The following is a 20,401-nucleotide window of genomic DNA, read 5'->3' on the forward strand; positions in this document are numbered from 1 at the left end:
GTCAGTGACACCTAGTGTCATGCCCTATCATTGCAGCTGTGCCAGGAACAAGCTGCAGGGTTTGAATATTGCAAATCCACTTCAGAGCAGCTTTCTGGGGAATTGGATGAGCCCATCTTCCCTGATGAGCTGAGGAGGGAGGAGGAAAGCAAGCCTTGATGGCTTGAGCGGAGCCAGCATTGTGTGGAGCTTCAGCTCTCAGACTTCTGGACTGTGCCCCTGTGTGGGAAGGAGGTGCCTAAGAGCAAGCTGTCACCCTTGTGCTTGATTGGAAGTCAGTCCGCCTTTCTGTCAGCAAATCTGGCAGCAGTAGATTGGCAGAGGAGGGCAGCTGTGTGCTTGGGGGTGAGTATGTGTGTGCCTCGTGGGTTAGGGAGAGAAGTTGCAACTGGAGGTTTGCAGGAAGGGCTGATCTCTGATCCAGGGGGAGGGCATCTGCATTTGGAGGAGGCTGTGCTGATACTGGCGTGCTTCTCTTCCAGCCACCCATGGGGGAGGAAGGTGGACACAAGAGATACCCTACAACGTCAGGGGGAGATGGCAGGAAGCGCTACCCATCCCAGTCTTCCAGCAAAACAGTCAGCCAGTGCCCATCCAGCCAAGCCCACGCCTCACCCAGCCAGCCTGCACAAGAGGATGCCAAAAACCTGAGCCAGCAATCCCCCGCCCCGTCAGCTGCAGAATCGCAGACAGTGGGGAAGTAGAGAGGCTGCAGCCGGGGGATGGGGTGGGTTGGTGGGGGACTGGCTTGGAGAAGAGGAGACGTGAGGGGGTGGGACAGGAAGGGAGCTGGAAGGTGGGTGCCCAGGAATAGGCTGCTTGGGAGAAACTTCAACGCACACGATTTTTTCTCTTGTGGCTGGAAAGCAAAGACGATCTGCATCTAAAACACCATTTTGCTATTACAACCCTGACCAGAGCCAGACCCGCTCCCAGCAGACCCACCCTTTGCTTTCCCTTCCCTCCCCTCTTGTGCACACACTCATGTCTTAGTGTCTCTTCAAAAAAAAAAATAATGTTCTGGCTGGGTTGGAAACGGGAGATTTTTTTATTATTATATATATATATCAAGTTTTAAATTATTGCTAGAAGTTCGTCTGGATTTACCAAAACAAGTCTGCTCTGTGCAGCCCCAATGACTCCCCTCTGTGTCCCCGCTTCGGATCGCAGGGCAGCCTGCTCAGGAAGCTCGGAGGAGCGAGGTTCCCCGATGGGGACTGAAGCCGCAGCGTGTCGCGATGCTGCGGAGCCTCTGATCTCTATGACCTGGCTGACGTCTCCCGTTCCACGCGTGGCGGTGCCTCTCTGACACCGACTGCCGCGACAGGAGCATCGCCCTGTTCGTCCTTCTGGTCCCTCCTCCCCAGAGTCTTCACCTCCAACCTTCCCGAGGGTCTGGCTCTCCCTCTGCCCGCCTCTCCCTTCCATCACGGACAATTTGGAAGTCAACCAAAGGACCTTTGCCAAGGATAGGCTTGTTCTGACTCCTTCCTGCGAGGATGGCTGGTGGGAGGCTGGCAGGCACTTGGACTCAAGCCTGCGTGGACGCTGCACCCCCTGCCCCAGGAATGCCCATCGCATGCAAAGACAGGACTTTGCTGAAGGAGGTTTTCTCTTCCTTTTCCCTTGGAAAAATGAAACAACAACAACAAAAAACCCCACAAACCCCTCTAAAACAACAACAACAACGAGAAAAACTCTTTAAAAAGACACATGTCCCTTTGCTTTCTTCCTTGGAAATATTATTGAAGAAAACAAACAAACAAAAAAAAACAAAAAACAAAAAAAAACCACAAAAAAAAAGTTGCCTTATGGTGGAGCTGGACCGGGGAGGCTCGCTGGCTTCCTGCACCCTGGGACGCGCTAGGCTCTCGGCTCCCGCGGCCCAGAGACTCCTCACGGCATTGCTGCCGAGCTGATCTTCCCTGCGGCCTTTCCTCTGACCCCGCAGCTCGCTCGGATGCCTCCCCCCACATCGCGGAGACCCCCTGCCAGCCCTGATTCTCATGGGGGAAGGTGCCGAGGGCAGTCAAATCCAAGACTTGTGCTCATGACGTAGTTGAAGCCGCTATGTTGTGTATATACCATTGTAGCATCCTTGCCGCAACAGCGACTGTACATGCTTATGGCCTCGCTCAGAACCCCCATGCCCTCTCCGGGCACGCTGGGGCGGGAGGTCTGTCTGCTCCAGTCTGTGCCTCCAGCGTGGTCGGGAGGTGAGCGGGGAGATCCGTCAGAGCAGCTGGAGGGACTGGTCCTTGCTGCAAGCGAGTGGGAGGGCTGGCGTGTCCCTGGTGCCACTTAATGCTGTAGCCTGACGAGGGAGCGATGCAGACCCGGGGAACTCCGTCTCCCGCAGCCGTCACTGGCCCCGGGGCCGCTGGCGGGACTTGTGTTGGGTGCGAGTGGGAGATCTGCCCGGCAAAGGAGGGCTCTCGTCTGGGTTTCCTTGTGCATCACGTCTCGGCGGCGGCTGTGTGGAGTCTTGCGCTCAGGGTAGCATCCCTGTGCACCTCTGAGAGCCGAGATAACACCATGCTGCTCCTTGCCTAGCTGAGGCAAGGGGATGGCTGCAGAGCTGCTGCGGCATTTTCTCTGCTCCTCTGCCCAGCTCCGGGTGGGCTTCGGCAGGCAAACCCTCCCAGGGCTCATGAGCTGTGTTCCCTTGTAAGCGCGTGGCCACGTGTGGGCATGTGTCGGAGGGCTGAGATCTGCTCCTGGGGCCCAGACGTAGCGCTGGAAAGTCGTGCTCCTGCCATAAGGGTAGCAGCTCCTTCTTCAGCTAGAGCCACTTGCCTTGCTGCTGCTGTGCTCGGTCTCCTGGGTCGGGATACCTGCTTTGGAACTGGCTTGGTTGTGGCTCCGGCACCTCGTCCTCGTGAGCTGCAAAGTGTGCTCCTGTGCGCGGTGCGGAGCAGGCACCGCAATGGGCTACTCACAGATGCAGCTAAGTGCGTTACCCTCTCTGCAAAATCACAAGCTGGTAACGAACAGTGTTTTCCTAAAGTATCCAGTTGATCCAGAGCTGCATCTCATAGCTGGGAGGAGGAGTCATCTCTTCAGGGCTGTCGCTGTACGGCTGCAGGGCTGGTGGATGAGAGCAGCCAGGTGCTGAGAGTGGAGATCAAGAGGGCAAGTTTGGGCAAGTTGTCGATCAGCAGTGGCTGTGGATGCTCGTGGGGCCCTGGCTGAAGTTACCACCTTCCCGAACTGACACTGCGTCGAAGATGCTGCTTTAGGAGGTGGGGTTGGGGGGAGGTGGGCTGGTCCGCGTGGAGCAGCTTCGTGAACTGCTGCTAGAATTGAAAGCACAGCTGGGTTTGAGTGAGGCTGGGTAGCTGCTACTTTGCTGTTTCCTGGTGGTGTGATCCTGCCCTGGTCTGTCCGCCCTGCCACATCACCCTGCAGCTTGGTACCGCTCGCTCGCAGGTCCAAATTCTGCACGCCAACATGTCTGAGTCCGCGGCTTGCCCCATGACAGCAGCAGTGCTCTGGGGCTGCAGGGTAGTAACTGGGCCAGGCGGGCAAGTAACGCTTGTACAGTGCTGCGGCCGTGACTGTTATCTCTGGATTTCCCCTCTCTCGTGAGCCGGAGTCAGATCTCTGAGGTTATGGATGCAGCCGGGTTTGCCCCTGATTTGGGAAGGAGGAGCCTCGGAGGCTGGAGATGAGGGTTGGACAAGGACATTGGAGATGCACTGCTGGTTGTTTGCAAGTGGGAGCGGGTCTGGATGTGCCGCGGGTGGTCCTTGCTGCTGTGTCCCTGTGCTTCTCTCGTCGGTGCTTGTTCTCTTTTGAAGCCAGTTGTCTGCGTTTTAGGAACAAATGAAATAGGAAATGAGGAGGAATGAGCTGCTGTGGAGTTGTTGCTTGCGGAGCAGACTGTGGAATTGCTTGGGTGGTGGTAGAGGTAAGAAATTTCCTAGAGAATTTCCCAAAATCTGAATTGATTTTAAATTATTTTTTTTTATTATTTTTAAGGCTGAGACTCTAGTCTTGGCATGGAAGGGGTGTGTCCCCCTCCTCTCCTCTGCTGAGTCAGTGGTTTGTCACATCAGTGTGGCTGATGGCCCCGTGTGAAACAACCCCCACCTCCCTGCCCCCGTTTCCCAGGGGAAGGTGGGTCAGAAAAGCAATCCCAGCGGTCCCGCCGCCCTCCGGATTTGCGGCCTGCGTGCCTTGTTTTACTGTCTGTCGGGCAGCAGGTAGCCCAGGAGCGAAGAAGAGACAGACATGACGCAGCCTGAGGCGGCTGTTGCTTGCTCCTGCCTGTCTTCCTCCGAACTGAGGGAACGCGGGGCCCCTCGCTGCTGCTCGCGGCCGGGGCGCGATGCTCTGGTTCCGGGGCAGCATCCTGCATCCCTGCGCTGCACGGATGCAGAGGCTGCCGAGTTGCGCGGTCCGTGCCAGGCTGAGGAGGGGCTGGCCGTGGCGAGGCTTTCCCCTGTCCTGTGGCTCGCACAGGGGACAGGTCTGCAGGGGCACTTGGCCTCTTGCTGCGTACAGAAGGCATCGCACGCGGCTCGCTCCGCTGCTGGACCAAGGGACGGTTGTCCAGAGAGGGGTTTTGCTTTTGAGGAAGCTCTTGCCTTCCTGCTGAGGAGGGAGTTCGGCCTTGCTTGTAGCTTGGATGCTTCACCACGATCATGTTTTGTGCTTTTTTTAATTTTAGCGGTTGGGCATGCATACTCCTGTGAACGCTGATCTGTCCCGCAGCTCGCGAGGTCTGTGCAGTGCTGGTGCCCAGCCACCGGCACGGCCGGAGGGAGCCCCGGCTGCTTTTGGAAAGGCTGGGTGAGGCTGTCGGGTCTCTGCAGGCAGAGTGGGGGTAGTGCTCCCCATCTCGCCCCTCTTCTCGGGAGGTCCCAGGCTGCTACAGCTGGGGCTCCTTGCCGAGGTCCCACGTGTCAGCCCGTCTTTGGGATGCAGGTGGTTAGAACGGGTACAGAGCTCTGGCGTGGGGTCAGGAGTGGAGGTGGAAGGTGTGTTTCGGAGGAGGCTTTGTTGCTTTGCCATGCTGATTTGGGGGGAGGGGGGGGAATTTAAAAAAAGTAATAATCCTGCTGCTCCATTTGCCTGTCTGTCCCTCTTCCTGCTGCCCCCCTCGCACCCCTGATGGCGGCTTGTCACTGTAGCCCTTGGGGTCCCTCGAGTTTCCACAACTGCTCATCTTGCTTGGGACTGGTCAAATGTACTGTAACAAAATGATGCGTTAACCTCAGTATTCTGCCACGTGTCTCTACACGTTCCACATGGCAGTGCAGAGGGGGCCTTCTAGCTGTTAATGCCTTTCCAGTTATTTTATCAAAAGGAGAAAAAAAAAAAAAAAGGAAAATTGTAAATGTAGCAAGCTGTGTTTGCAATGCTTATTTTCTGTCTCCTCTGAGACTGGTTATGTCACTTTGTCACTGTTTTGAAATGGATGCTAGGCTCTTTTTAAGAGAGGGTTGCTACATTTGATGTTAAATGCCTCACTGACTCTTTTTTTTTTTTTTTTTTTTTTAAGTTTCCAATACAGGTAATAGATGAATGACCTTTTTTTATTTTTTTTTTTTTTTTTTCCTAAAGAAAACGTTCATCTCGGTGGTGTGGAGCGGGTGGCTGGAGGGCAGCGTTTCAATGAGTAGTTTACAGTTTCACTTTCTGCAGACACTTGAACATAGGACCGATGTATCTGTGACAAGCACATCCCTTGGTGGGAAGCTCCAGAGGAGCGGGGAGCGCCCTGGGTGCCTTCCAGCCCCCTGCGGCGTGCGGAACCTGCTGGGGTCAACCCCAGGGTCCCCGCGCTGTCCCCCTGCGGCTCGCTCTCCAGGTCTCAGCCCCGCACAGGGGCTGGCTCGTGCCGGTGGTGCCCCTCGCAGGAGGGGATGCTTGGCACCACTTAGTCCCTCGAGCCTCCCCAGTGCAGCCCCGCTCCCGCTCCTCCTCTCCCAGCCTGTCCCGGTCCCGTTGGGGTTGGAAACCTTTGGATCTGTGGCTCAAACCCCCGCCGAGCTGCACCCTGGCAAGGGCGGCCCTCGGCTCGCTCGCCTGGAGCAAAAGGGGTGATGGTTCGATGTGCTGGCCCTTCTCAAACCCTGTGTGTCCCAACCTCAGCCTTCTGTTTCCCAAAACTAGAAAGTGTGTGCAACCTTCTTCAGCTGCATTTATCGTAGAGACAAACTTAAAATGACTCATCACAGACCATGTATCACTTGGGAGGAAAATCTTGTTAATATGGCCCGCTGTACATGATCCATCTTCTGTCGATAGTACATAATCTTTGACCCATGTGCTAGGATCATCATCACATATAAAAGGAAAAGAAAAATGTAAAATACTTGAATGAGAGCTTGTATTATAACATTAATATTATTCAGAGTATCTGCTTTCTAGGCTGATGTGATTCATTATTCTAGTAATGCTTTAGTCCTTTGTAATTTGTGGTAATTATGCTTTTTCCTTTTTAATACAAAAAAATGTATAAAAATAAAAACTTCAAAAGACAATGTGGCCTGGGTTTTCTGTTCTGCTGACTTGCCCTCCCCAGGGGGCTGTGGGTGGATGAACGAGCTGGGTTCATCCCCGTGTGGTTGTAGGGACTGGAGGAGGCTGGGCGAAGAGAATTGCCTTCCACAGGTGGAGGTGGGCTGACAGCAGGTAAGTGCAGCGCGGGTCAGCCCTGCGTGTCCCCTCCTCGGTGGGCTTGCTTAGGATGTGGGTCTAGCAATGGTGAGAGGTAGGTGTCATTTTTGTTCCAGGCCCCCAGACAGGATTGAGACTTAGAAAGATCCTGGAGAAAATTTGCAGAATGTCTCGAGCTCGGTTGTGTAGGTGCTTATGGATGTGCATAAAGGTATGAGTGCTTTTTGTTGGGCCCTTTCTTACAGGGTTTCACTGATCTCCGCACAGCTCAGGACAGCAGGGAGTCTTCCTTCTTGGAACGTCTCTTTCCGCAGTTGATAGTTGCACAGAGCTTGTTGTTTTGATTTGTGTCTCCTTTTGGCGTGTGGGGAGTGAGATGAGTCACAGCAGGAGGAGGTGATACACCAGGGCTTCTGCCATGTAGCACATCAGCTCCCAGCTCTCCTTTCCTGTCCTATGGGGGGGAAACTCGCTTTATGTTTGCAGACATTAGTTTGTGGAGCAGAGATGAGAACGTGGCAGCCCTTAATTCGGACCTGTACTGACCTCTTGCATGAAGGGAGACCGCTTGGGGCAAGTCAGGCCTCTGTTGCATGTGCAGGGGAGAGCGTTTCTAAAGCTGTGGCCCTGCTGACTTTCCATGGGGTTGCATCCCATATCCCAGGTGTTCTGAGTCTCAGAAAAATAGTGGGTTTAATCCTATTAACATGTAGTTAGAGTGATCTTGCTGGTATTTCTATAGAATGCTGCTGAAGAGGCCAAAGCATGGCTTGTGAAAACTGAAGTGTTAAAACCTTAATAATGAGAACTCCCCAAAGCCATGTGGCCCAGAACACATCTGGCTTACGTGCAGGCAGCTAAAGCCAAGGAACAGTGCAAGTCATGAAGAAAAAAACTGCTCTAAACTTTGTTTAAAAATAGGTTTCTAGAGCAGGTTTTTTTGTGCCTTAGGTAGAAAATAATGGCAGCAAAAGTGCAGTCATTTCAATTAGCATGTTTTAAGTTCAGCTTTGGGTTTTGTTATGTGTGAACAGTAACGTTTCCCAATTAAAATACTATTTGGCATAAATCATTGTCTCTCACTCTGCTAGTCATGGGGCTCTGCCAGAACTGCAGGCTGCTGCTGGGTTCACTCTGCCCTCTTGGGTGCCTCGGGGATGCTCTCTGAGAGTGGTGTGAAGCTGAGGAGGACCCTGTGTCTCTCATAGGCTTTGGTTTGTCTGAACACTGTGTCTGTTCCATGCAGATAATCCAGCACTCCCAGGACTCCGTAGCACTGGTTGAACCTGGAAACCAAACAGAATAAACATCACTGGAAGTTACCGAGCTTATTTCGCCCTTCCTATTTCCATCTCCTTTCAGAGCCCTGAGAAACCGTCCATGTGCTTTCTGCCACAGCACCGGTCTCCCTCGCAGCTCTGTCGAAGCCTGGGTGAAACTTCTGCAACTTCCCTCTCTGGTGCCTTCGTGACCCAGAAATGGTGGCACCGAACAGCAGCCGTCTCTCTCCCGGACTGCTCAGAGCTGCGGGAGCAGCTGGACAGCCACATTGCCGTGTCCGTGTGCTCCCGAGATCCGGCTGCCCCGGGATGCGGAGCCGCTGTGCTTCCAGCACTGGTACGCTGGCACAGCCGTTCTGCCCAGAGAGCATCTCGGCTCTGCAGTGATCCGTGTCCTGGCTTGAGCCGAGCTTCGGAGGAAATGACTGATAGGAACTGACACTGGTTTGCGTGTTGCCCAGCATTTGGGTGGTGATGGAACTGCCACATTGGCTGTTTCTGCAGGAGGGTTAATTGTTCGAGGGTGTATGTCTCTGAATTTAGTGCACATCTGGGAGATGGGACTGCTTCTTCCGCTACTGTGGTATGTATACCTGAACAACCAGCTGAAACTCTGCTCTCTCCAGTGGAGGAGGAGGCTGGGAGTCTGCCAGGAAGGGTTAATTGCAATTGTTTGGGCAAGGTGTTAACTAGGTCGGTGTTACTAATCGCAGTGTATGGGAGAGGGACAGACAGGGAGGCTCCCTGCAAATTTATTTCAGCTGTGTGACTTGCCCTTGCTCTGTCTTTATTCTAGATCACATGCAGTGTCTTCTAAACTTCTAGGAAGAGCCTTGCAGAGAACGGTCTCTGACCTTGTGCTGGGGAAAGTCCAGGTGGTACCTGCTGCTTCAGACACTATGTGCTTTTTCCTCCCATGTAATCTTAGGAAACGAAATGCCCAGCCTCAGCTGCGGTGTTTGTGCTTTGGAGAAAGTTTCCAAGTCAGCTGATGGAGGAGGGTGGATGTCAGTGAGGTGTCTGGCAGCTGCGTGGGCAGGGGGCTGGAGTCCTCCGAAATCCCCATCTCTAACTTCTTTAAAAACGGACAGCATTCAGCCTGCTCTCGGCCGAACTGGATAGGCTTCTCTGCTTGTACGTGAGTTACGCAAACCCACTTGACCCTCGGAAAGGAGCTTTGCCCGTCGGCGATGCCAGGGCACAGGCAGGAGGGGAAGGGGAAGCTGAGCAGTGCCCGGACGTACTTGAGGTGGTGGAAGTCGTGGAACTCCGGCGACGGTAGGAAGGGCAGGTGGTAGCCGCAGTGCGAAATGCTTGTTGTTATGAGAGCAAGGGAGAACCACGCTGCGATTGAAACAATATGGGACCCCATGATCATCGGTCCAGTCATGACAGGCAGTGTGTTGGAGAGCTAGAAATGAGAAGCAAACTCTACCTCATTAACGAGTCCACAACAAGCAGACTCTCCTCTAAGGAGCTGAATTGTTTCACGTAGGTGATACACCACGTTAGTTTTGTGCAAAGAGCATAAAGGGAAGATTCCTCTGCAAACACCATACTAAAATTATATAATGATCAAAGAAATAACTTACTCCGAGCTCAGTTTCACTCACTGCAAAACATAGTCACAGCCCAAGCTCCCTCAGCTTGTAGTAGAAGTTAAGACATGAGCTCAACCCGGGGTGTGAGGGCAGCGTGATTCCAGTAAATCACCCTGGAGTCAGAGGTCTGAATTTCAGCTTCACCTTGGAATAATGCTGAAGCTGCTCTTGGGAAACCTAGCTGTAAAAGGGCATGGCCTAGGGACACGTGCAGTCTGGGCAGCAATGGGATGATCCCAGCTGCATCACTTTGTTGTGTCCTACCAGTGGCACAAATGGCTGTCGCTGCCCAGACCAAGCTCATTGCACCAGCTAGGCTTAGCTGGACTCTTGAAAAAAGAAGTCAGTCTGCTGCCCAAAGACTGTCAGTTAGGGAGACTCACAGAGCTGGTGCTGCAGCCCAGGACTGTTGTTAACAGGAGATAGTACTTATAAGTGGAATCTTCTGAAGGTGGGATGCGTTTTCATGAGAAGTTTCCGCTGGAGCAGCGCTGGGAGACACTCCTGCAAACAGTGATCCCAGCCACCAGCATGAAAATCATGGCAGAATTCTGAATCCATGCAGTGACCCAGATTGTGTGTCACATCTTGTGCCGAAGGCACCGTATGTAGTCCCAGCCCTCTCTGTGCTCAAGGAAGCACCATTCAGTCGGTTCCTTATCTGTTGGAGGCCCCTGGATCTGTGCTCTTACAGCTAGTGAAGTCTAGCGTAAACAGATACTGCAGCCCTTCTACAGCCAAGCTTCTTGGCAATGCAGCTTAGCTTCCTCTTTGTAAGAAAAAAGAGTCTAAGGGTGCGCTTGCTTTTCTTCTCTTACCACTCCTCCTCATCTCATGGAAATCGCGCTCCATGCAGAAACTGGAGGGTGACCATGGGAGAATCCACTTACTATGTGTTCCACTGGGTGAGCATAAATGGAGACCACGCCAATGGGGGCTGTCCATTCGTGGTGCTTCTTGTGAATGTGCTTATACAGGAGTGGGAGGTGAGCAAGCCTAAGTAGAGAAAACAGAAAGGCAGGTTTTGAGCTCTGCAAGAAAGGAACATAGAGTAACATAACACAGAATTTCTGCTGGGGACTTGCTCATGTCTTCTCTTTAACATAAAGATTTCAGAGCAGCTGGGATGAGACTCCTGGCTTGCTTCCCTGTCTCTTTCTTTAGTATTGAGCCCTCGCTCAATTGATATGTCCACCGGCTAATGTTAAACTTAAGTCCAGATAAATCCCATAAATCAAAGTCCCTGAATGACTCATTTGCTCAAACTTGGGAGTACTACTTAGGGGAAGACTCACTTTATATTTTCACTGTTTTGACTTTTCCTGCTGGCAACTATTGGAGTCAGAATTTTAGGTTCTGTGGGTCCTTCGTAAGAAATGGCTTTTTACGTTTTTTATGTGCATTTGTCCAAAAGGGAAACCTACATATTTCTGAGAATGCTGTGCTTGCTTCTGCATGGTCTTTTGCAGGCTTTTTTCTTCCTTACTTTAGTTTTTCCCTCTAATGTTGGTGTTGGTTGGAAGCCTGCCGTGTCAGGAGCCAGGCCCTGTTTCATAGGTGCTGTACAAGTGAACAGGAGATCAGTCACTGACCTCTTGAGCTTTTTTCGTTCAGGATAATCAGTCTTGTTCTTCTCTTTTCAAAGAATGCTGGGTTACAGCTTTTGTGTAAAGCTACCTGTTTTGTTTCTTCCTTAGCCTCTAAGCTGCTCCACCTCTGTAATTTTACCCATTTTTGCTTACTGTAGTTACTGGCAACACCAAAGCCTCATGTAAAGGTGGATTTCAGGACCTGTAAGTCTTTCCATATACATAGAAGATGGGTGGAAGAGGGGGGACTAGGACTACTGCTGTTGCAAGAGATGGGTATAAGCTTAAAGGCGTGGAGAAAAACCATAGAGTTCTGCTCCTGTGCTCAGCTCACCTGTGTGTATAATAGAAGAGAATTTCCTCTATTAAGGTAAAGATGCTTAGCTCCACAAGAAACCAGCGGAAGGTGGGTAATTCCTTGCTGAAGGTGTTGCCCCACCGTTTCATGATGTAGAACATAAGCACAAGCATGGGAAAGGAGATAAAGAACTGATTACACAGCGCTGTGTAGATGGCTTGGCGCAATTTTTTTGTGTCCACCTGCAAAAGAGAAGTCAGGACTTGAGGCTAAGTCAGAAACAATACAGCTTTGAGTCGGAAGGATAAAGAGCTTTAAGACTCGTAGGTAGTTTCCATATTAGTTTTGGGATCAACTTTGTAAAAGCAGTCAATCCAGATCTGATCAGTAGGCTAATTACAAGAACTGCCTTCCTCTCTGCAGTGGATATACAAGACTCGGCTTGATTCTCCTTGAATCCTATCTGGTTGCAAGAGAAAAGCATAACAGGTTCTTCTCCCCTGCTCCTAGCCTAAGAGACTGCAGGAATTGTTTAGCCAGCAGAAGAGGCAGAGCAAGAAATACTTACAGGATCGTTCTTGCCCAGCTGAATGCGATAGCGAGTAATGAAAGTTGGCTTTCCTGTTACATCAGCCACCATGAGGATTCCATTGAAGCACCAGAAAGCAAGGCTAGGCACCAATGCAGCCCCTGTGGCATGAGGAAAGGGCAGAGATGGGTGAATAAATTGAGAGCCCTGGCTAAATCGGAAACAAAATACAGTGGCATAGTGCCCAGAGGACCTTTCTGGGACCCAGATGTACCAGGTGCGTATCCCCTGCCCTGAGATCCTTTAAACTGGAATATGGGTAAGTTCTGACATCCGGGCAAAACCTAGGGAATGGGGAGGAGGAGACAAATGTCGCATAGGTTGAAACTTGCCACAACTGAGGCTAAGAAAGGGCTCTTCTGGGAGGCTGGGGGATCTCTGTCATGGGTGGTTTTTAAATACAAGTAGGAAAAGGTTGAGTTGATCCCTGCGACCTTGCAAGGTCCCTACCAGGCCTGTTAACCAGCTGTTATTCACAGACAGAGAGGAGTTTTACAGGTGCTGCAGCAAGAGTAAAATTCACTAATTTTACTTTAATTTTTAGTAATTAGCTCTACTGAGTCATTCGGCTCTCACAGGAGCAAAGTGTCTTCGCAGGGAAGCCATTTCAGCAGCAGCAAAAAATCAAATTTTTAACCCGTATGGGGGGTCTAATGGCGAACCAGTCCAAAGGCAGCACAGTTGCACTATGTCAGCTGTGGCTGGCTTTGAAGCCTACGTGTGCTTTTTCAGTGGGAGGATTAGTGAGTTGGGGAAGGTGTGTCCATGTCCCCCTTTTAGATGTTATACATGGACGGTTGCTCCTACAGCAGGGAGTTGTTAAAACTCACCAAGGAAGAAGATTGTCCACTCCTTTCCCTCAAACAGGTAGTAGAGCTTTAGCCATGTTGTTTGCCAGAAATGGCCTAAAGCATCCCAGAGATTCTGCACGTACCTGTGGGAATAAGTGTTCTTGGTTGTCCATCTTTTCATCATCCACTTTTTCCCCTCTCCACAGAAAAGTTTCTCCTCAAGCCCCTTTGTTCGAACAATCTTACCAAGAAGCAGTGTTCGCTAAGGCAGTGAATATGAGCAGGCCGGTACCAAGGACGCAGGCAGTGACCTTCAGGGCATCCCAGAGCTTCTCTGCCTGTGAGTAAGCAAAAGAGTGAGCATGTCCCGCTGTGTCCTACACTAGCATTTTTTGTATTTGAAGGGCAGGAGGTAAAGGTAGGCCTATAATGGCCCACTTTGTTTCACAAACTCTCTAAAGAACATAATAACAAAGCTGTTATGGGATATTGTGTGTAATTGAGGGGGGGAGCATACACACATCCATCTGCCATGCTTACAGAGACCTGAAGTGTCACTGACATGTAATTTCTCTGGAATAACCACAGGGAGAGAAAGGACCACTGATTTTTCCCTCTTTGTTTTTATTTGGCATGCTTCTCCGTACCTGGAGGACTACAATATAAGGGGCTTCTGGATAAGTCAGAGCAGTAGGAAAGGAAGACCTGGGGGTAAGGAACGGAGCTCCATCTCAACACCTCCCTCCCTCACTATTTTCTCCCTCCCAGTATGCAATATGTTTTCTCCCCGCGGCAGTCAAGAACTGTTGCGCTCAGATGATCTGATTAACAGCTCCAGTTAATCCAGAACCATTCCTCTCAACTTTCCTCTTTGCTTTGAAGACTGATTCTGAAGTCAGGCTCACGTGCCCAGAGGCTTGCCTTTTTTTTCCCCAAGTATAATAGAGGTTTAATACAGGATATTACCTTTCCTTGCATAAGTCACTTTGCTGTGCCTTCACAGGTACCACTCAGCTCTAGTGCTGAAGAGTACAACTTGGCTAGTAGGTACCATGTGCCATCTGTATAGAACAACTGCACATTAACAATGAGCTAAAATACTCAACTTCTCCAAAGTGTAAAGTTCTCTAAATCCCTGCTCTCAGTCACAGCAATGTTACCTACTGAAAAAATATTCCTGTGTACGGCATAAGGGCATGATGTTAGCACGACTCTTATCACAGTAAGGATTTTAACTATACAAAGCAACTGCAAGAGAGTCAGAAAATTACCAGTGAGACCTTTTGATTCCAGGAGTAAGTATATTCAAAAAGCAGTATTCAATATATTTGAGCATTTAAATATTTGAAACCAAGTTGTTTAGCAAATATATTACAAATGTATAATTAACTATCTGTCTTTTAGAGTAGCCCAAGTTGGAATTGGTTCTGGAGTTCAGCAATCTTAGTTTGGGTTTTCTTGGGTAAATATGCATTAGATTTATCTGCAGGATAAGTGTTTTAAATAAAAAATCAGTGCAGTTCTAAAATAATATAGTGTCATAACCAGCTAGTGTCTTGTTCATTACTCTTTACTTCCTGTTTAACTGTGTTGTTGTGCTGCACAAACAGGCTGGAGTAAAAATAGCATGCCTCATAGTTGCTGTCCTGCTTGTCTCCTGTCAGAGAGGACAAACGAGAGCTCACTAATGTTGAATGCAGGTGTGTTTAGGGTAATGCAATATAGAGGAATCCTCTCTAGATGGCTTTCAGTGCTAAGAGCTTCTTTAAGATTCTGTAACAGCTACAGAACATTAAACATCGCCCAGGACTTGTCAGCAATATTTATCTGTCCCAGGACAGAACTTTGCTCATTAGCACTGAAACTTCCTCATTAAAACAAACAACCATTTCCTCCTATCATCATTCTTTTTTTTTTTTTTTCTTAAATCAAGTTAGCAACTGGGGAGGAAGTCATTTAAAGGACTCTTGCCCTACAGCTTGATGTTTGTGAACCCTATAGGTTTATATTAGAAGCAATGCAATCAGTTGCCAGCATTGTCACTGGGCGTACTGAACTACAAAGGCATGCCTGGTGAAAGCAATCTATTCCAGCTTCAGATAGTGCATGCTGCATTCTGTGCTGGAGATTTGCTCTCTTAGCAGTTTCATACTCCCAATTGCATCCATGTTATGCCTCATGTATGCTGACATGAGATAAGACTTTCTTAATCTTTAGACCCCAGAACACCATCTACCTATTCTTCAGAAAAAAGGTTACAAAAGCTATAAAAAGCTTACAGCTTTTTAACAGAATTGTATCCTATAAATCCTTGTTTCTCCTGGGATGAAGAAAGGACATACCAAAGAAAAACTCTGATATCTTACCAGTGTGAGAATTTTTAGTTAGACCAAATAGTATTTCAGATGTTTAGCATTTTCCAGCTGAACAACTCAGAGTTTCAAAAACTAATAACTCCTAATACTCATCAGATACTGTGTATGTCCTGCTTTGAGATAGGACAAAGAGTAGCTAAAGCTCAACACTTAAGCTATTTTAAAACCTCTTTGGCTAGAAACTGTCTTGTTTTGAGCCTGTGTTTTTATTGCATGTGATGAAGTGATTACATGAATGAATCCCACACAGTATAATTACATGAGCTGTAGAACCAGAGAAGTTTACATAGAAAAAAAAATATATATCTCGTTCATCAAGTTCAAGTGCTAACACCCTGTTTCTCTTCCTGCCAACAGCTCCAGCACAGTAGTTCCCAAACTCTGATCCATGGATCGCTTGAGATCTTGCCCTTAAAGGGCTTGTACAAGTTGGCAAATTCCTTAAGTGCAGAACAGGGCTGCTGCCTGCAAGGTAAAGAGACTGGGGCACATCAGCTGGGAAACTGAATTGTTTAGCAGGAGCACTTTGAGGACTGGGCCCAGTCAGGTGGCACGGCTTCTGGTTACAGGGGAGCGTTGTGGCCTCTTGCCACGCAAAGCAAAGATAACAGGCCCTTCATCACTTGGTGCTGTAGCTGCAGTCCGCTGGAAGGGAAAAAAAGCTGGGAAAATGTTGCTGTAGTGGTAAGAGATGAGCTCCTGGTTGTGCTAAGTGATCAAAGCGTGGATGTGTCTGTCACTTCTCTTAGAAGATGACTGAACACATCCAGCCTTCCAAAGCACCTGCATAACGCTTCCTTCGAAAGATGACCTTGAGCCTTTACCTGCTTCTGCTGCTCAGCCATGGTGGAATATCCAGAGTCTCTTTTCATCTGAAATAAAAGGTGATCTAAGTAAAGTGAACCTTGTACAGCTGGAGAGTAGAAGAATATGCTGCTGACAACAGCAAATCCCCTCAACTTCGAGTTCAGTTTGCAAAACTGTAAAGTATTTACTCTCTCTGCTCTGTCCTGCTCCCTCCTTCATGTTGGCCATCAAGCAAAGCTGAGCTCTTGAGAAGAAAAATCCCCTTATTTCCTGATGAGTTAGTATTGTCCCAGAAAATGAACAGGGATGCAACGGTAACAAAGAAAAATGGGAGAACAGCCAAAACCAAAGCTTTAGATCACGGTGCTGTTGTGTTGTGGCACGGCTGCGTCCCTCCATCTGGCCCAGGAATACATTGCACTCGGTAGGAACTCCAGCGCTTCACAGACTGCAAGCAAATGATGATAATGGGACATGCGTTCTTCCATAACGACGACATGCCGTTAAACTAATAAGGATGAAACCAAAAATCCAACTACAACAAAGTGAGTTTGCGCCACAAAGAATTAACACAGTAGAGCCCCACGCAGCCTTCACTCACATGGCAGAGGAACTCAAAGTTACAGCTTAAGAACACGGTAAGTGAGAAAATAATCTTTGCTTCAAGTCCCGCTATGGTCAATTAGAGGGTTTAAAGTCCTAAATGGACAGGTGGTCACCTCGTAATAAATCTCCCTGCATTTTGGCTCTGGCTTGACTGTTTGTTGCCGGTTTTGATTTAAAAAAAAAAAAAAAAAAAATCAAACCCAAGATTTAAGTAGTTGCTGGGGCTTTGCTGCTGCCCACGGCCATGGAAAGATCTCTGTATTTCAGGACATGCTGTGGCTGTCCTAGGGATTATTGTGCAGCTGTTTTTATATTGCTGCACTCTTACCATAAATTATAATTAGCAAAAGCTAACAGGTTTTCTTGGTTTCACATGGTCTTTAAGAACAAATACCTGAATTCTAATAATATGAAGGCCAGGGTACTGAGGATTGCAGAATTTAATCTCTTTTGCTTTTCATACTCAGAAGAATATTCAAGCACAGGAAAACTGTGTTACCTAAGGTAACAAAGGAAACCACAAAGAAGGTAGAAAGGCACCTGTCTAAGGTACAAAGAAAAACAGTTGGAAAATTATTCATTAGAAGATGATATTCTATTACCTTTATGATGGTAGCAAGCCTCTTGGGAGTACTCCTCTTGCAGCGTTTCAGAAGGGAAGAATACACTGCCAAAAAGAAGTCCTTGTATAAGCCAGGAGGTTATAATTTAGTTTTGAAATGATAGCTTTCTGGGCACGTTCTTACACATGCAACTCTGTTTATTTACAGGTGTTTCCAGCTCTGTTTCCCTACATTACATTAGTATGCAGGTCAAGGGGCACGAGAGAGAAAAATTGGACACCTTCTTCATGCTTGGGTTCCTGCTTACTCATGGACAAAAAAGGACAAGGCCAGTCCACCAAACCACATACTTTAGTGGAAGAAACTGATGTTAAACAGTTCTGAGAAGAAAAAACAAAAAAAAATCAGGCAAAAAGTAATTTGAAACTTGAAACCACGAGCCTGAACTCCCAACCCCCTATTTCGACACTGGGGTTGTATGTACTCCTATGGGAAATGCTAACTTTTGGTAGCAGCCTTAAAAAAACATAAACCAGTTAACTTCGTCTCCCTTGGCCAAAAAAGTAGTGTCAGAGGTGCCCTAAGGTGCTATTGCTTAAAATGAGAATGTGTTAAGGAAGTCACAGTGTCCTAGGACTTCTCGACTTGCCACGAATCTGGAGCTCCTCGCTATTAGACTGTGAGTTACTAGAGCCAGTCTATGAGATCTTCTGTATGTTTTTTTTCCTCTGATATATCAAGTTTGCCAACCACAACCTTATTGAAAAAATATAGTTGGACTCTAACATATCTGATGAATATCTATAAGTAGCAATCGCAAATAACCTGCTAGCCTGAATAGAACAGCGTAAATAACTTGCCACAGGACAAATTGATCTTATCTTCATTTCCCAAAGACCTTCTGATCCTAGTGATGCATTTTATGTTAAGTGCACTACATGCCTATCTTGTCATGCAGGTCCTCTCAGTGCAGGTGTGCCCACTGCCTCCAAGAAAACACTACTAATGCTTGAAATATGTCAAGCTTGAATAATCCATTCCTTTTTGAGGCTTTGCTCCATTCCAGCTTTCTTAACAGGTTGTTCAGAGCCTTGAACAGTTGAGTTTTGAGTATCTGCACGGAAGGAGATTCAACAGCTGCTTTGGGAAATCTGTTCCAGTATTTGACCACCTTCACTGTAAATTCCTCCTCCTCCCCTCCACTCCCCCCAATCTAATCAGAATTTCCCTTGTTATAACTTGTATCCCTTGCCCTTTTGCTGTGTGCCTCCCTGTCGTCTCTACAACCACCCAGTAGGGAGCTGAAAACAGCAACATGAAATTATTCTACTGGGACAATGCAGTAAACAGTGTTGGCCATAGTTTTCTGTGGTTAAAGAGATTATTCTACTCCGATGACCTTGTAGTAGACAACATTAGATTTTAGAGAAGCAGACATAAAAGGGGTATCTCAGCTGCTTGCTCCAGAATGGTTCCTCCATGCAGCAGTGCCGAGTCAAACTGCTGAATCTTTGCAGGCGAAGAGCTAGAGAGCAGAGCACAGCAGAAAATGTGACTCTGCTTTGAATTTTTAGGAGGCGAAAGAGCCATTGCTTGATGGAGTCCCATATTCTGTGACTTTAGGAAAGAGTTAAAATTATAATCAAATTTCTAGTAGCACTCCTTTTAAAATAATCAAATTACGACAGAAGTCTTGCTTGGGCAAAGGCGTCCAGTTCAAAACAGGACTGCCATGTCTGCTTACTCTCCCTCACCCCAAAATCTCAGCACACTACCTTTATTAAGTCACATTTACGGGATAAAATGTTACATTATTTATATTAAAACAAGATAAATTTTGACGGATTAGGTTTTTCCCAACATCTCATTACCTACTCTTTTTTTTGTTGGATAATGTCTCTTCTGATTAAGAATACACCAAATATATTAAAAAACATTCGCGTAACCATGGCTGTTTCGGCAAACAAAAAAGCCCTTCAACTGCTTGGCACTGATCTCATGTTGGCAAGTTACACAGCCCCGAATCAACCAGTGAAGTTCTCAGTTGCCTGCAGCTTTTTCTGAATATTAGCTAGAACTGGTGCTGTTTAAAAAAAAAAAGTTCCTTTTTGGTTATTTCAAATTAGTTAACACAAAATTTGATCCAAACCAAATTCTCAACCATGAAGTAATTATTTTTCCAATCAGTCTCTTGACGTTAAAGAGGAAACATACACTAGTCAATAAATAATTCTAATACATTTTTTTTTTTATTATTACTTCCATGTACTTCATCATTTGTCCAACAACTGTTCATTAAGTCACAGATCTGTTTTCACTGAATTTTCCACTTCAGGTATCAGAAAAAGCTAGTTTGTCTAGCTAGTTTATCATGTTTTAAAATGCTCAACATAATCTGAAAAGGAAAGAACTGCCATATTTTTTACATTTAACATTTAGATTATTATTTATGTCCCATCTCTGCTGTCCCCTTACACTTCTGTTGCTCAGACAGTCCCAAGCTGCGGCTGTACAAGTGCTCACTTTTCCTTTTGTACCCTGTATTGTATTGCCTTGCATCCTGCTTCTGACACCAGCCAAATAGTCCTGCTGCTGGCCAGTGCAGCTGAGTAACATGGTACGTCTGCTGTGATGGACTGGCTGCCTACCAGTTTCTTTGTATTCCTTTTTCCCTCCTGCTTGAATCGTCTGTTGTAGAGCTTACTTCACTGGAACCAACCTTTATAGCGCATAGACAGTGGAAAACAACTGTGCCTGAGAGAAAAAAGGCTATGACTATCCATGAAAGTATAGAACGAAAAATATAAGGACAACTTACCTGGTCACTGGAAAAGTTGCATATCAGCCACACTATGTCGACAGACACAAGACTAGACGTCGTGTTTGGTGGATGTCCTACTGTGCCAAGCACCGCACAGATCTGAAGGCAACCACAGTTCCTAGAAAAGCTTACAATCGTACTTTACACAGACACGTGACATTGCCTTTTAATGACTTCCTCAAAGTTTCTATCATATCTTTTCAAGCTGCTACACTCCTCAACTCTGGCTGCCCGTTCTTCGCTCACCTCCTGCTGATGGTAGCCTAGGAGAGGTCCTTTGTGTCTATTCAGAGCCCAGAGTTCAACTCCTCACCTTTCACTACTGCTGTGGAAACTTTATGAGGGCTTAGGCAAAGGCGACACGGGGGGGTGTGTTTCCAAGCAGGAGCTGGCTGTCCCCTCCCAGACAAGTCATGTGAAGCCAGTGCCATGTCACTGTTAGTACTGGCAGTGT

At 47.9% G+C, this 20,401-nt stretch overlaps 2 protein-coding genes across 9 annotated transcripts in view; one reads left to right on the plus strand and one right to left on the minus strand.

The window, feature by feature from the left end:
* LARP1 (La ribonucleoprotein 1, translational regulator) overlaps positions 1-6,491 on the plus strand; it is a 48,828-nt gene extending 42,337 nt beyond the window's left edge. For 6 of the 7 annotated variants that reach the window (XM_052772199.1, XM_052772195.1, XM_052772196.1 and 3 more), the window contains one exon: positions 483-6,491. In XM_052772199.1, coding sequence (XP_052628159.1) covers positions 483-704 — 222 coding nt within the window. In that variant the 3' untranslated portion in view covers positions 705-6,491. Of the gene's footprint in view, positions 1-36 lie in introns of all 7 variants that reach the window. The other variant, XM_052772200.1, reaches the window with a different exon arrangement.
* FAXDC2 (fatty acid hydroxylase domain containing 2) lies at positions 6,321-20,401 on the minus strand. 2 transcript variants are annotated; one of them, XM_052772202.1, is made up of 11 exons: positions 20,194-20,401; positions 19,945-20,065; positions 17,166-17,230; positions 15,975-16,022; positions 13,022-13,113; positions 12,815-12,918; positions 11,964-12,085; positions 11,432-11,637; positions 10,399-10,504; positions 9,152-9,318; positions 6,321-7,913 (listed from the first exon to the last, which is right to left on the minus strand). In XM_052772202.1, exons 4-11 carry the CDS (start codon positions 16,020-16,022, stop codon positions 7,757-7,759), a joined length of 1,002 nt encoding a protein of 333 aa, XP_052628162.1. In that variant the 5' UTR covers positions 17,166-17,230; positions 19,945-20,065; positions 20,194-20,401; the 3' UTR covers positions 6,321-7,756. The 2 variants fall into 2 exon arrangements, with proteins under 2 accessions (XP_052628162.1, XP_052628164.1); XM_052772204.1 differs by lacking the exon at positions 19,945-20,065.

Source organism: Harpia harpyja, chromosome 20, assembly GCF_026419915.1.
Source record: "Harpia harpyja isolate bHarHar1 chromosome 20, bHarHar1 primary haplotype, whole genome shotgun sequence".
NCBI lineage: Eukaryota > Metazoa > Chordata > Aves > Accipitriformes > Accipitridae > Harpia > Harpia harpyja.

Coding starts and splice junctions, on each gene's coding strand:
- FAXDC2 (XM_052772204.1), bottom strand. CDS start 16,022: ATGAAAAGAGACTCTGGATATTCCACCATGGCTGAGCAGCAGAAGCAG. Junction 13,114..15,974: donor TGGCTGAGCAGCAGAAGCAG/GTAAAGGCTCAA, acceptor GCTTACTCACAG/GCAGAGAAGCTCTGGGATGC. Junction 11,638..11,963: donor AGCTGGGCAAGAACGATCCT/GTAAGTATTTCT, acceptor TCTCTTTTGCAG/GTGGACACAAAAAAATTGCG.